This window comes from Crotalus tigris, unplaced genomic scaffold (assembly GCF_016545835.1).
Source record: "Crotalus tigris isolate CLP2741 ecotype Arizona unplaced genomic scaffold, ASM1654583v1 scf7180000023830.6690815, whole genome shotgun sequence".
In the NCBI taxonomy this organism is placed as follows: Eukaryota; Metazoa; Chordata; class Lepidosauria; order Squamata; family Viperidae; genus Crotalus; species Crotalus tigris.
Genome location: NW_024100214.1, coordinates 4,323,727 through 4,339,039, shown reverse-complemented (window position 1 = coordinate 4,339,039; position 15,313 = coordinate 4,323,727). Strand labels below are relative to the sequence as shown.

At 36.7% G+C, this 15,313-nt stretch overlaps 1 protein-coding gene across 1 annotated transcript; it reads left to right on the top strand.

Moving 5' to 3' along the window:
* Window positions 1-413: 413 nt before the first annotated feature.
* SLC40A1 (solute carrier family 40 member 1) lies at window positions 414-14,958 on the top strand. The gene is made up of 8 exons (XM_039321906.1): window positions 414-872; window positions 1,955-2,022; window positions 5,955-6,114; window positions 7,279-7,394; window positions 8,375-8,501; window positions 10,270-10,515; window positions 10,994-11,644; window positions 12,726-14,958. Exons 1-8 carry the CDS (start codon window positions 827-829, stop codon window positions 13,043-13,045), a joined length of 1,734 nt encoding a protein of 577 aa, XP_039177840.1. The 5' UTR covers window positions 414-826; the 3' UTR covers window positions 13,046-14,958.
* Window positions 14,959-15,313: the final 355 nt, after the last annotated feature.

Below are 15,313 nucleotides of genomic sequence, written 5' to 3'. Positions count from 1 at the left end.
CTTTTGTTGCAAGCAGAATCACCAGCTTTGGGGTTTACGCTTTCGGGAGGGAGGAAGGCAGAGGCTGCCCAAAGAGGACGCCCTGCATTATTTTCAGGGTGTTGTGTTGTTTCGGTGCAAACAGGGTGCTCAAGGGTGGAGATTCCGGTCAGCCTTCCCAGAACTATAAAAGGCGCCCCTCCTGTCAGTCGCAGCTCCCCAAAAGGCGCCACGAACCCCAACCTCTAGCTCTCCTCCTCCTCCTCCTCTTTCCTGAGGTCGCAGCCCGGCCTCAGCCTCCGAACGCAGAGCCCCAGACGGACCGACGGGCGGAGATATGCAGATCAGCTGGGCTCTAATAGGTGATTCCCGGGCTCTCCTCCCCCTTGGCTCGGCCCCTCGCGGCTAGCGTTTTATAAACAGGCGGCTTTCCAGCGAGGCACAACAGGAGTCCAAGTGGGCAGCGTTGGCTGGAAGTAGAGAGGCGGCGGCGAGAGTTTGACGAGGGCGGTGGGCTCTTTGCCGGGCCCCTTTTCTCTCGGGGCCACTCTTGGCCTCTGCCGGGGCATAAGGCCATTCCTTTCCGACTTCAGCTACAGTGATAGCTAAGTTTGGAAAGACCAAAGAGAGGGAAACCGTGGCGTCCTCCTGCACCCCTTTTAGCCCCCCCTTCCCGAATCACCCCGCGTTTCTCTGCTTTCTATAGATCTCTCTCTCATATACTTCCACCCCTCTGTCTCTCTCTCTCTCTCTCTGTTGCCTCTGCTCTTGAAAGGGCTTGACAGCCTCCGCCACTGAGCAAAAAAAAAACAAAACACAACGGGTCGAGAGGTGACCGCGGATTGCCATGGCTCGGTCTGCAACAGAACGACAAAACAGCCAAGGCTGTTGTGGTGAGTGCGCGGGGGCCAGCGGGCTGGGCTTGAAGGAACGGCAGCGGTGGGGGAGGCCGTGCTGGAAGGGTTACACGCCTGTGGACCCGGTGGGCTCGTCGCGCAGGGAAGGCGCTTTTCCCGGGGCGCGAGTGGGGCTGGTGCGGGTGGAAAGGATGGAGGGGCGGGCAGGGCAGGCGGCCAGTCTGCAAAAAAGAAAGAAAAAAAGAGAAAGGAACGGGGAGGGGAAGCATGATTCGAGTATCAAGTGGACTGTCGGGAAGAGAAGAGGGCTTTTCCTGTTGTGCGAAGTTGACTCCAAGCATAAAGGAACCCCCGGTTCTTTTTAGAAACTGGGTTTAAATAATATTGGGCCACTGGAAAGGAGGGGATGCTGCTATAGAAATTCTCTTTTTGCTCTTTTGATAAAAGATGCTTCAGAGCATGCCCTGACCAACTGTTATAAGGCATGACGTTCGGGTCCAGAATGATATCAATGAGATTAATGTCCTCCTGCACATATAAAATGATCAGCATATATGTAGAGAGAACTGCAGATAGTTTGGGCTATCTACAGGCTGTATGATTGGGGACCATTTTTCTCGGGTTACCATCCCCAAATGGGATGTTTTCTGGCAGAAAATTGAGTTTATGCAGTTGCTTGTATGCCCTTTGGACAACTTTCTGCATTAAAATTCTAACTGGTAGGTGAACCCAGTTATCCCTTCTATATTTGATTGGAGAGCTGTCCTTCCAAGTGTATGTACAGCACCTATAAATAAAAACATTTGTGATGAAGGATATTATGGACATAGAATGGGAGTAATGGAGATGATCAGGGACCGCATAATATGTTGACTAGCAAAAGGTATTACAAAGCAGTTAATAGACTTACTATTAAAGGATGGCAAGTATTTCTTGAAATATTTACATTAATGAGTAACTGTCAAGTTACCTTAGCAGTAGAAGTAAAATAAATATTCATCACATTCAAATTCTTTAAAAGAAAATTCTGAATAGTATGGTAATAGCAAACACTTGCAGTAATAATTTACTAGACATCAACCTGTGTTCATTACAGTGCTTTGTTCTTTCCATCCTAGAATCCTGTATTAGCTATTTGACATCTGCAAAAGTCCTCCTGTACTTTGGACATGCCCTATCCACTTGGGTAAGTGAAATAAAACCACAGGAATTTGCATTTGATTTGAGGATAATTAATATGTATTATAATTACTTGGATACAAGTGCATTTATATTACTATATTATAGCTAGCAAAAATACAGCCAGTAAATTTTGCTCTGGCATAAATTACAAAATCACTCCTTTGGAATACTACAGTCAGTAATACTGCAATTAGGACTGGAGTTTGGACTTTCTAATTTATGGATAAAGCCCATGATTCACTGATTTTAAAGACCCTTATACAGTTGTTGAAAGGTAGGTTCAGATGCAGCTATATTTAAGGGTAGATATTTTGAAATTGGTGAACCCTAGCCTGATAATTATAAATTTGTTCCCTTGGTTTCAATATGTTTACTTAAAAAGTCACTGGCTGGACTCAACCTACTGTTTACAAAACAAAATGAACTTTGCATGTGATTTGAGGCATTTTTATTCTTTTGGCAAGCTTCCATTTTTTTCAAACAATGCTTGCAGCTCAATAATCAATGGATTTAACTCTTAGTAACTTTTGATATTCTATGGATACGAAGTTTGAGGTTTTGCATTGCAAATAGAAACTACTTCTAGAAATTAATTGTTCAAGAACTTGGATTTGCATCACAATTTTGTGGAAGGAGAACTTTTTAAAAAAGCAGATAGAGTACATTGCATTTCCAAGCAAAATTTAAAACAGCAGTTGGTAATTTTTATGTTAGCTACTGATTTTTAGTTATGTTAATTATTATGAATTGTGACCTATTAATGTTTAACAATGTCTTTATCTTCAGAATTTTAGAAGAGTGTTTGTGTTATGGTAGATTGAAATATTCATTTTTCCTGCAGTGTTCTATATTTGAATTTAAAAAATTATTTATTTTTTCACTACAGTAGTAAGAGTTTACATGAAAAAATATCTGATTGGCAACAATGTTTGAAAAAAATATTTACTCAATCTACTTTTATTCTGCCTTTCTACTTAAAAATACTCAAGTAAATTAGAAATAACATTCAAAATATATCCTATATTTAAAATTATGATTAAAAGTATGTATGAGGGAGAGACAGAAAAAGTATTAGGTTGATGAACCTGACACCTATATTTTGATTTAAATCTGATTTGATTATAAAGTTACTAATTAGTGTAAGAATTTAATATAAAAGCATTGTATATACTCTACTATGACTTCAGCTTTGTGTCATGAATAGTAGTTCTTAATATAAGATCATGACCATCCTCATTAAAATGTCCAAAAAATGTCTATCATTTTATTATCATAAAAATGTATTTGATATTTCACTGATTAAAATTAATAACTATAACAATAGCACGTTTGATTATCTCTTGATTTAATGAATTATATGGCTAGCATTATGATCTAATAAGGAATTAAGCATTATTTATTTCACTGGATTGCTTTTGGGAATTTAGAATTATGGCATAATTTTAAATGGCTATGAAGTTCGTATGATGCCAGAATATACTTGTAAAAGTTTCTGCATAATTCATTAATGATAGCTTAGACTCATATATTGTCTGCCTAAGTAATTTTTTCTTTAAGTAGAAAGTAAACAGGCAAATATAATAATATTGTCTGGCTAAAACATTTTTTTTCTTAAATAGAAAGCAAACAGGCAAATAAATACTTTTATAAAGTAGCTAACCTTTCATACCATTAGTTAAATTAACTTTATAAATATTGCAACTTCAGTAAATATCAGTATTGCTTGTTTAGCTATTAACTTGGAAATAAGAAACTCTTGCTAGAACTTCAAAAATAGCATGTTTATATCTTAAGTTAAAAACTGTGGCTTCCACTTCATGGCAAAGTCAAAAGTAATTACCTTTTCAGAGCTTCCTTATTAGACCTGTGGTAATTTCATTAAACTGTGGTCAGTTCATACCTTATGCAAAAGCAAACTCAGAAGTGAAGAGTACATTCCAAAGAGTTGATGTTAATCATGATTTCCTAACAAACTTACCTCATCAATCTGTATACTGTATTCCTAACTTATGTTTGCCAGCGGACGCTGAAGTACCTTTAAGAGTGCACATAAAATAGATTGGGCCAATGTCATATGCTTTATATACTTGGGTGGATTCCCAAGGAAGCATTTGTAGTGCAAACACACCTTGCCTTATTGTCAGAAGGTTTATGAGAGGCCAAATGAAGGGTATTTCTAACCCAGTGTTTTCTCAATACTAGTTTTTTCTCTTCCTCTAACAATATATTTTTTTAAAAATGAATAATTGCACAGATACTTCAGATTAATAATACTCTCGTTGTTGTCAGATTATTTCTTCTATGATTGCTTGCATTCAGGCATTTATATATGAGCAACTTTGGTATTATTGTTAGTTACCTGATTTTTTTGTTGTTGCTAAGAAAAGGGGACAAATACGTGCAAAGAATGGAGATAATGCATACACACATAACAGATAGGCTGTTAAAATATGAGCATTGCAAAAGAAATGGTCATTAGAGATATCAGCTGGCCAGTCTTGTTTGGTCGTTTTCGGTTCTTTCAATGATTTGACTAGGTATTGAGTTAACAGGAATCAAAATCAATAATTCCTATATTTTTCATGGACAGAACAATGGAATGCTAATTGATTGTAGCAGAGCTACTTATTATTAGGACTTGTAAGAAAACCCAAACACATAAGTTGACAGAACAACTGACACCGCTCCAAGTTGTCCTGTGAGTAAGATAAGCAATCTTTAAATTCAATAAACAAATAAATAAAAATTCCTGCCAGCCTAGACATTAAGAGACTTTTCACTCTGCTAGTGGTAATGTTGTATTTTATCAGTGAGGCAGTATGTAGGCCTTAAGAGAGTCTTTTCCAGGTTCCAGGTATTTTGAGATTCACAATTTCCAGTGGCCATGCAATCCAAAGATATTAATGTTATAATTGTAGGTTTGGTTGAAGGTTATTTATTTGTTGTTTTCAGTGCAGAGAAAGTGTACAATACAGCAAATATAAAAAGAATAAATATAAATAACAAAAATTATATAAAAACCATCTCTCACACACTTAAAGCTTGTCAGAAGTAGATAGATTTATTGTGAAACAATGAAAGGAAAACAAGATGTTCCCTAGCAAGGTACCCCTACTAAAAAAGCACGCCCCTATTCAATTTGAATGTATTTCATTGACGATACCGTATTAGCAATGACCTCCCTGTGTAGATGTTGATATTAATTAGTGTATTTTATATATATCTAGGGCAGTATTTCTCAACCTTGACAATTTTAAGGCATGTGGACTTCAACTCCCAGAATTCCAGAGCCAGCATTGCTGGCTGTGGAATTCTGGGAGTTGAAGTCCACATGCCTTAAAATTGTCAAGGTTGAGAAACACTGATCTAGGGTATCTTGTCCAAGCATACCTCTTAGCACTACAATGCGGATACAGTATTGTTGGTAGTCCTAGTTTATATACATCCTGAGTTGCTGGATGTATCATATGTATAATGGACTTTTTAGAACTTGGGAAAGAGAATGATAGTTTTTAAAATATTCCCCGGGATAGAACATGTGTACATTCCACCTGTATTAGCGAATTAAATAGCAATTTCCTTACTGCTTTAGGAAGCAGCCTGCTAAGGGGATCAAAGAATCCCCATCAAAAATAAAAGCTGTTAATAACTGGGGTACTAAAATCCATGTATCTTGTTCTCAAGATTCTGTAACCTATCCCTTTTTTCCCTCTTAATGAATCCAATTATTAAGATTATATGAGAATCTAGCCATTTTGGATAAGAGTGGCTGAAAATGTAATACCGGTATATACATATTTAAGTGATACATGTTTTGGCTATTTTATTGATATTTACTTTGAATGTTGTATAACACCTTACAATCTGCCCAAAGTTTTCTACTTATTTGCAGATTTAAAAAGCAATGAATAATGTAACATATTGTATTCATTCTAGGGGGATCGTATGTGGCATTTTGCAGTGGCTGTCTTCCTGGTTGAATTATATGGAAACAGTTTGCTCCTAACCGCTGTTTATGGATTGGTTGTGGCAGGATCAGTTCTTATTCTAGGTGCCATTATTGGAGACTGGGTAGACAAGAATTCAAGGCTCAAAGGTCAGTAGTGTCATACTTCGTGATTGAAGGATATTTGCATGGAATAAGGGAAATCTAAATCACAAAAAAAGCATGGAATTTGCTGAAACAATTGTGTCACTGCCAAGTTTTTAATTACAGTGTGCTTAATTTACAGTATGCCCATTTGGCTGATTGCACCTAATTAAGCTTGAAAAACTTTACCAGACTTATTGACCATCCTAAAATAGAATCCTCAGCTGCATAGCACCACCTAGCCAAAGATTTCCATAAAGTTTCAGAGTTAGTTGATTTTGGAAGGTTCTGAAAAGTCTACAGAAAAGCCACTTACATGGAAGATCATTTGAAAGCCATGGGCTAGACTGATAGATTAAACAAACATAAGGGAGCAAACCATTTTTTTTGTATTGCTGCCAAGAAAAGTTAATGGTCATGTTCATCAAGCACCAGGTATCAAGTTTGACTTAAAAGCAATTTTACACCTTTACTCTTTAATGCAAAATTAAAGGGTCACATCCCCACTTCAGAAAAAAAAACACTGGCTTTTCTGTTAACATTGATGTAAAGGAGGCTATGAAAATAACAAATAGACTACCCATTCATATCTGCGTTTACTTATTCTTCAAGAATTACAAGCTTCACTGGGACTTATTCCATAATGAGGCATGACTCTATAGAACCTGCAACTACTTTAGAATAGTAATTTGAACTGTTTATTAAAAATGCACAGTAGGGACGCTACCTCATACTTCAGTGGCTTCCATAATTATGTTATGTGCTCTTCAGAATTAATGTTTAAGTTATTAATATGACTTAAATCTTGTCTAGGTGTTTGACTAAATACTTCACAAATAATTATCTAGTGTACACAAAGCTAATTTTGAATAATGAATGTCCATTAAATGTAAATATCAACTACTCAAGCTGGGTGTTTCCTCCTTGGTAGTAGCGTTAGCAATTTGAAAACAATGCTTTCTCATCAAGAAGGGACCGTCCATTGTCTACTGCTGTTTAAGCACTAATGCAAAGGTGAATGTCTCACTTTCTTTTACTTGTTAAGACCATATTTAGGACATTGGCCTAAAAATGTTGTCTTGAGAACAGGTGTAAACATCTTGATTTAATAATAGACTGAAATATTTCCTATTTATCGACATTGTGTGCCCTTTCTTTTCTCCTAAACAGTAGCCCAAATGTCCTTAATTGTGCAGAATGCATCCGTTATTTTGTGTGGCATCCTTCTGATGATCGTTTTCCTGTTTAAAACGCAGCTTATAAATTTGTATCAAGGATGGCTTCTTGTAAGTGCACAGAACTTAAAAACATTTATAAGCATATACAAAGTACTTTGCTATTAGCTGTTTTTTGAAAAATATATTAATGTTTTGTAATCAGCTTCAAGCTTTAGGTAGGTTTTTGATCAGCTTTAAGCTTTAGTGTGTGTGAATTGTCAATACCTATACAGTCAACTCCATTTACGCCAGTAAAGCCAGATCAGTTTGCCTTCACAAGTTTGCATTAGCGCATCGTGAGTATTGATTGCAAAGAACTACTGACTGCAAATGGAGATATACTGATTCTTAAAAAGAGTGAGAGATCAGGACTGCAGAAATTTCAGACAGCTAAAGTGTTTTATATCAGGGTAACTAGTGATCATTTTTGCCAGCCTTAAGCAGAAGGATTATATCAAGCTATGCTATGGCTTATGATAACTGTTCTTTGTTGACTAAACTTTGTTGATAACTGTTCTTTGTTGACTAAATTGTTTGTTGACTAAATTTTGCATAATTACCATGGTTCATAAACCACAATTAGCTGTATTTACAAAGTATCTTTGATAGGTTCACTATAGAATAATTACAGGGGTTGAATCCAGAGAATTGTCCATGGAAAGAAGGAGCAGGTTCTGGATTTCCTGTCTTCCTCTGTCCCAACCAGCCCCTAGAAAACCTCACAAATCTAGCATTATAGTTACAGGGTCATAGGAAGCATGGCTAGGAGAGTTCCAAAACAGAAGTCTCTGATTTTCTTCAAATGTGTTTCATCCTCCCAAATAAAAACAAGGTCTTTAGATCCTGGAGATATTTTGGGAGAGAGCTTTGGGGCTAGGGGTTAAGGAAAGAGTAGGGAGATCAGTTTATGCTTGTTCCCTATGTGGCCAAATATCTTGAGATGTAAAATTCATGCAAAAATCAGCAGTTCAGGTGGGAATGTTGATTTAAATAGTGAGGGGAAGGCCTTGCTTTCTTTTTCCATAAATAAGTTCTTTCCATTCCCATAGACCTTGTGCTATATTCTAGTCATCTCAATAGCAAACATTGCAAATTTGGCCAGTACAGCCACAGGAATCACCATACAGAGGGACTGGGTTGTTGTTGTTGCTGGTGACAATAGAAGCACATTAGCAGGTAAGGTATATTTGTTTACCTTATTTTATTCTGTATGACTGGGTTTTTAAAAAAATGAATTTAACACGTTTTGCTGAACCCATTGTGAGAACATGAGTTTAGATTTCTTTTTCAGTTCTTCTTTTTCTAGTTTGGATAAAGCAACAGATCAGAGAATTATCTAATTTGTATGAACAAGTAGTCAACTCTAAATCAATTATAGTTTCATCAAGGTTTAGCAAACAAATTGTAATACTCCTTAAAATACTTCTTTGTCACTTCTTTGTCAAAACAATATTGTTTATATGGTAAGGAAATAATTATTCAGCAATTCATTGAGTTAGTCAATCAATTTATGTAGATGCCTACTCAACATGCAACTCAGGATAGTATTCACAGTTAAAAACAATAAATACTCATCATCATCCAAAGAATAAAATACAAAGTGCATTGTGCCAGAAACAGCTCAGATAATTCAAAATAATTAATCAAGAAAAGCTCACAAATTCTCTTGACTTTGTGCCTGGTGGAGAGACCAAATCACTAGAGCCATTCAGAAGCGGGGCAGAATTGGGGACACATGGATTTTGGAAGGAATGCTGTTCCATGGAGCAGGCATAGAGACAAAAAGACACATCTCCTGGTCCCACCAGATGACCATGCTTAAGTGATGGAATTTGGAGCATGCCCACCTGGTCATCTGACATCAGACAGGCAGAGGTAATTGGAGGCAGGCAATTTTGCAAGTAACTAGGCCCATTCTACTTCTACCAAATTAGATAGGATCATGCTACTTCTTCTGTAGAAAGAAGAGTAGGTTGTGTTGCAAACTGACAACAGCAGCCTTAAGTTCTAATCCTAAGCATTCTTGTAATGGTAACTGGATAAGGATGCAATACTAGTTAAATACTAGAATTTCATGAAACAAGATGTAACAATAATATATAAAAGATTAACTATCTGGTTTAAGGTTAGTGTGGGTAAGAAGACTGAGATAGACATAATATCTCTGCACCCAATGATATTTGTTTAGAACAAATGTTACTACACTTGTGCATGAATATTTATTTAACATATTTTATCTAGCCCTCAAGGAAGGTTTATGAAACAATCTAAATATCTAAACATGTATTCATACTAAGCCAAATATTTATGCAACCAGAAAGTGTAAAATTGACAAAAACCCAGGAAAAAGTCGAAATGATCAATAATCAAGATTTAAGAAAAGACTAAAATTATATTTGCAAAGCCTAAAAAATGGCGTTCTTTTTCTTCAGTAATTGTTTTATTGCAGTAGAACATGTGAATAATACATTATGAAATACATATATTAGCTGGACACAATGGTATAAGCTAGAAATTGTTCACACATAATAGTTTAGATAATTTGAAACTTTAAAGATAAGAAGAAAAAAGTTCATGTTAAATATAAGTTCTAAAATGTTGATAAATATAAGATTGTTTAAATTATCCAATTAAAAATAAGTGTAGTAATGATAGACAGTTGCAAAATAAATGCTTGTATAATATAAAAAAGGTTTCTACCTTTATCTTAATGCTTATTATTAAGGTCTCCATTGTATTATTGTTGAGATGATTTATAAATATTAACAAAAATGAAAAGCAGAATAAAAGAAAAGAGAAGCTGCTTGGTAAAGTAAGCAGTTTTTCAACTGGACTCATAAAAATTGCCATTTCTGAGCCTGCCTTTCATCCTGTAGGTGTGGCACAGAAAAGAGAGTTAGTTTGTGTGACATTGTCAAGTACTAACTTCCACATTGGCTTATAGATATGAATGCTACCATACGAAGGATTGACCAGTTGACCAACATCTTGGCTCCATTGGCCGTGGGACAAATAATGACTTTTGGATCACCAGTGATAGGGTGTGGATTCATTTCTGGCTGGAACTTGATTTCCATGTGTATAGAATATATGCTGCTCTTCAAAGTGTACAAGAAGACGCCTGCTTTGGCTCACAAGGCTGGTCCAAAGGGTGAAGAGTCAGAACTGAAGCAGCTCAATGTACAAAAAGGTAACAGGATTTCAGAAGTTATCTTTGATCAAATAGCAGCGATCTTTTGCGTACTTCTTTTGTCATTTTACGTTCAACTGAGTTAATTATTCATTCTGTTTCCTTATAATTCTTTATATAGTATACTTTTAAAAATCCATTCCATTCCATTGGAAAAGGCAGTAAGACAGTGGCACACCTGCTGCTGAAGCACTTGATGCTAAGGATTTATTTGACATACTCAGAGCTCTAAGTCAGAAGAGCAGACATGAGGAAAGAGAAGCATTTGGTGCTTTCCTGCATTCTTTGTCTTTCTAATGGAGTGGGGGGAAAAAACCTTTCCAACTATGCAATGGGAACCAGTTTTTACATGTCAGCCAATTGTTTACAACCTGGCTCTAGGGTGGAGCTCTAAAGTTCCTTGCTAATAGCAGATCTGTTGTTCATTGGCGCAAATTTGTTTGAATGGGCAATCCTTATCTGCTGCTTCTTTCTGCAGATGGTGAACCGAAAGGTACTGAAGGAGTCCAGTTAATTCACAAGAAAGAGAATGCTGTTTCTGAGCCTGAACGGGAAAATACTAGCTGTCTTTCTCGCATGACCGAGCCCTTCAGTACATTCCGTGACGGATGGGTTTCCTACTATAACCAGTCAGTGTTCCTTGCAGGTCTGGCCCTGGCATTCCTTTACATGACTGTCCTTGGCTTTGACTGTATTACTACTGGCTATGCATACACTCAGGGACTGAGTGGCTCCACCTTAAGCTTATTAATGGGGGCCTCTGCCTTGACTGGAATCCTGGGAACAGTAGCCTTCACTTGGCTACGTAACAAATGTGGGTTAGTTCGCACAGGCATCATCTCTGGAATAGCCCAGTTGTCTTCTCTTCTTTTGTGCGTGATCTCAGTGTTCACACCAGGAAGTCCTTTGGATCTCAGTGTTTCCCCATTTGCTGACATCAGTGCTAGGTTGTTTGAAAGCAGTCCATTACCCACCCTGGCGCCTGATGGTGATATCCTTGAAATGGCTTTTACCACTGAAATGCCTGCTTTGGTCAATGCAACGTCTTCTGATCCAGGACTAGCTCCCAGCCCAGTGCCTCTCATCTCTGTTAGCCTTCTGTTTGCGGGAGTGATTGCAGCAAGAGTTGGTACGTATATTCCTGTATAAAATACTCACCTTAGAATACAAATCTATACTTCTGTAGCAGTTGTGGAACTTTCATGAATCATGTATTAATTTTAGATCAGTGGTTCTCAACCTGTGGGTCGGGACCCCATTTGGGGTCGAACGACCATTTCATGGGGTTCACCAAACAACACAGTCCACCATTTTTCCCCCTTTTCCTTAGCTGTGCTACTCCCTTTTATTCTATTGGCTTTTGAAAGCCAATAGAATAGACTCTCTTGAATAGAGTCTAATTCTATTGGCTTTCAAAAGCCAATAGGAATTGTCCAGGCTGTCTCTGCCCTGCTGAGCCCGCCAAAAGTCCCATTCTGCAAACGGTGCTGCACCAGTTGAGTAGTCCTCGACTTATGACCGGTTGAGTAGTCCTCGACTTACGACCGGTTTGGGGGGGTCACGGCATTAAAAAGGTTGAGAACCACTGTTTTAGATTTTCAGTTTGGTCTCTAGATACAGTTGGATTACAATTTGTGATGTATTGGATTGCAACTCCTAGAATTTCTAGGCAGCTGAGCATTCCAGGACTTGCTTCCCATTCCCAACACAATTGAAGAAGATTTTATTGATAAAAAGCTTTTAACACCATGTTCCTTTGCATAGCCATTCAGAAGCAAGTCTTGTCACATGCAGTGGGGAAAATTAAGCATGGGTTTAGGTGGCCTAAATTGTCTTATTCTTGTAAACAAATGCAAGATAAATAAAATGGACTAAAAATTATAAATCTCAGCGGTGCAGAAATAGCGTCATCCTAGTTGCTGGGTGTATACAAGTGTAGCCTGCATTGCAGAAAGAAGAATTGGAAGTGGTTATCTATTTCCATATCCCAGCCTTTTTCCAATCAGCAGAACTCTTCTGATTGGAAGACCAGAGCAGAGTTTTCCCATTGTATATATTTGCAAAATGCAATGGCAAGACTCTTAACTGAAAAGATGAGGATTTGTTTGAAGAATAGAGATCTGTGCTTAATAAACAAGTATTCTTCTCTTTCTCCTGCCCCCCACTTCAGCTGGAATTAAATACTTTTTCCTTTTGTTTGCATTGAATAGGCCTGTGGTCTTTTGACCTGACAGTCACACAGTTGCTTCAGGAAAATGTGATAGAGTCCGAACGAGGTATCATAAATGGTGTCCAGAACTCCATGAATTATCTTCTGGATTTGCTGCATTTCATCATGGTTATTCTGGCTCCTAACCCTGAAGCTTTTGGACTTTTGGTACTCATTTCTGTTTCCTTCGTCGCAATGGGTCATATCATGTACTTCCGTTTTGCTCATAAAAGCTTGGGGAGGCACGTCATTCTTTGCTGTACTCCTGAGGTAAAGTCAGTTGCCAATGAGCCCCCAAATTCTGATGAATCCAATGCATAGAGAGGATTTTGTCTCCTCCAGGTGTTTTTTCCAGTCCAAGTTGACTGACATGCTTTATTATGGGTCAGAAGCATTTGGCACCTTCTAAAATGGTGTTCCTTTCCAACACCCAAGCCCACAACTTACCTTGTTTTCCTTTGCCCTTGGGCAGGTAACCAGGTATGGATTTTTACCAGGTGCAAGAGATACACTTATTTATTTAAGAGGATATTTCCTCAAGAGTTAAAGTTTAATTTTTTTTAAAAAAAAAGGCAGTTGACTAGAAGGACATAATGTTGATTCTTTTCAAATACACAATTGCTATTGATTGGATTGGGGCAGAGATTAAAAAAAATAAAATATGCTCTTATATTTAATATGATTAGCAGGTGTTACTTTTCTTATACAGCATAGATGTGTAGTTTTTTTTTCTTTTTTAAAGAAATAGATGTGAAGAAAACATTATACAAATCAATGACAGCAAAGTTTATTGATAAAGTTCTCAAATGTGCCTTTAAACAAACAAACAAGACCTCTCTTCTATGACATTACTTCTAGTTCAGTTTTGGAGAAACATCTGGGTTATTTTAGTATATTATCTATATAACAAATAATGCAAAATATTAGAGAATATGTATGTAGCACTTCATAGGAGGCAAGATTAACCTAGCATAAGCCGAAGCTATTTATATAATACATTATAGCATTGTAAATCATAAGGGGGAAGTATTTTTGGTTTTATAAATTTTCAATAACATATTTACTAAGCCTTGGTTTCATAGTATTAAAGGCCAAATATAGGAAGTGTGAGAACTAGGATGTGTGTATGTGTGTGAATGAAAGAGAGTGCAAGAGAAAAGAAAGATGCAATCTTTTTTTTTCAAAATTATTTAAATTATTTAAAACACCTAAGCTGCAAACTGCAACCATTTATTTTACAATAGCCCCCCTAATATCTTGAAGAAATCAAGAATATGCCACGAGCAATTTCTTTATATAAAACCCATTTCAAATGAATAGGAATTGACAAAAAAGCAATTTGCTTCCTAGATGAACAATATGAGACATTATGTATGAATTCTTTGTGTATTCCTATCTTATGTATGTCAGTAATTTGGAGAAGAAATAAGCTGTAGCATGAGTGTAACTTGTGAACACATGATTAATAGTTTAATCACAATTAAAGTAAAAGCATGTCCCTGATTATAGATCTATATCTGAAAAAGCAACTTGCATCCAGAAGGATGCATAGAAGTATTTGTATTATCAAACAGCTTCTTGGCAGCACTGCTGTTGGCAGCTCCAAAAGTATGTTGGGGCAAAAGTTTGGTGAAGACTGACAGTGGTGCATATCTTCTATTCAGTGGCAGGATTAGTGTAGTTCCGCTGTGCTAATCAGCCAGCATGGTTTGCACTCAGAAGAAGGATCAGCATGCAGAGAGTCCTGTTTCACTTACACTGGTGAATTGGGGCACATCTGTATAGTTTTAATGTTTTGCAGAGCTGATACCCTTATGTACTCTGTTTTTTTAAAAAGTACCTTTTGTACCCTAGCTTACTAAAAATGCTATTTTAAATAAGTTGCAATTTGTTTGGGATTTGTGTGCGTGTGCGTGTGTGTTTATATTTTTTTTTTAAAAAAAAAAACTTGTTAATGTAAAAACAAATTGATTATCAGTGACCGACAATGCCATCTATGTACGAATTGCTTTTGGAGACATTTTATGGTATGCAGAAATGAGTACAATGCTTTTTACAGTAAGTTTCATGCACTTTTGTGGAAATTGCAGTAATAATGCTACAAGCACTTTGCTTTCAAATAGAGTTGAATCCTCTTACTCTACTCTGGAGTTTTGCTAAATGTAATTTTCAACTTCTGTTGTTAAATATTTGTAAAATATTTGTATGCATAAATATAAACTATTTTTCACATTTTTGCCTTTTCTTTATTTGGCTAATATATTTTGCACACAATACAGTTAATCCCACATCTGAAATTAAGTGGCAATTCACAGGATCTGTGTTTAGAATTTTCTCTAGAATTTTCAGTCTTAAACTGAAACTGAATTTTATACACAGATAAAATGGAGATACGATTGCTTCTAGCATAATGAATTGTAGACAAGTCTTGGATTGATTTGAGAGAATTATAGTAGCAGTTCGAAAGCAAAACAAACAAAAATCCCATATACTGAATGTTATAATTCATTGTTGCATATATTTAATTTAGTGTCAACTCAATACTGTTTTCAATGTCATTACAAAATTGTATTTAGTCCAATTTTAAAC

Excerpts from the sequence above, each read along its gene's own strand:
- SLC40A1 (XM_039321906.1), top strand. The coding sequence starts at position 827 with ATGGCTCGGTCTGCAACAGAACGACAAAACAGCCAAGGCTGTTGTG. Across the intron at positions 2,023-5,954 it reads GACATGCCCTATCCACTTGG|GGGGATCGTATGTGGCATTT; the intron begins GTAAGTGAAATA and ends TATTCATTCTAG. Across the intron at positions 8,502-10,269 it reads CAATAGAAGCACATTAGCAG|ATATGAATGCTACCATACGA; the intron begins GTAAGGTATATT and ends ATTGGCTTATAG.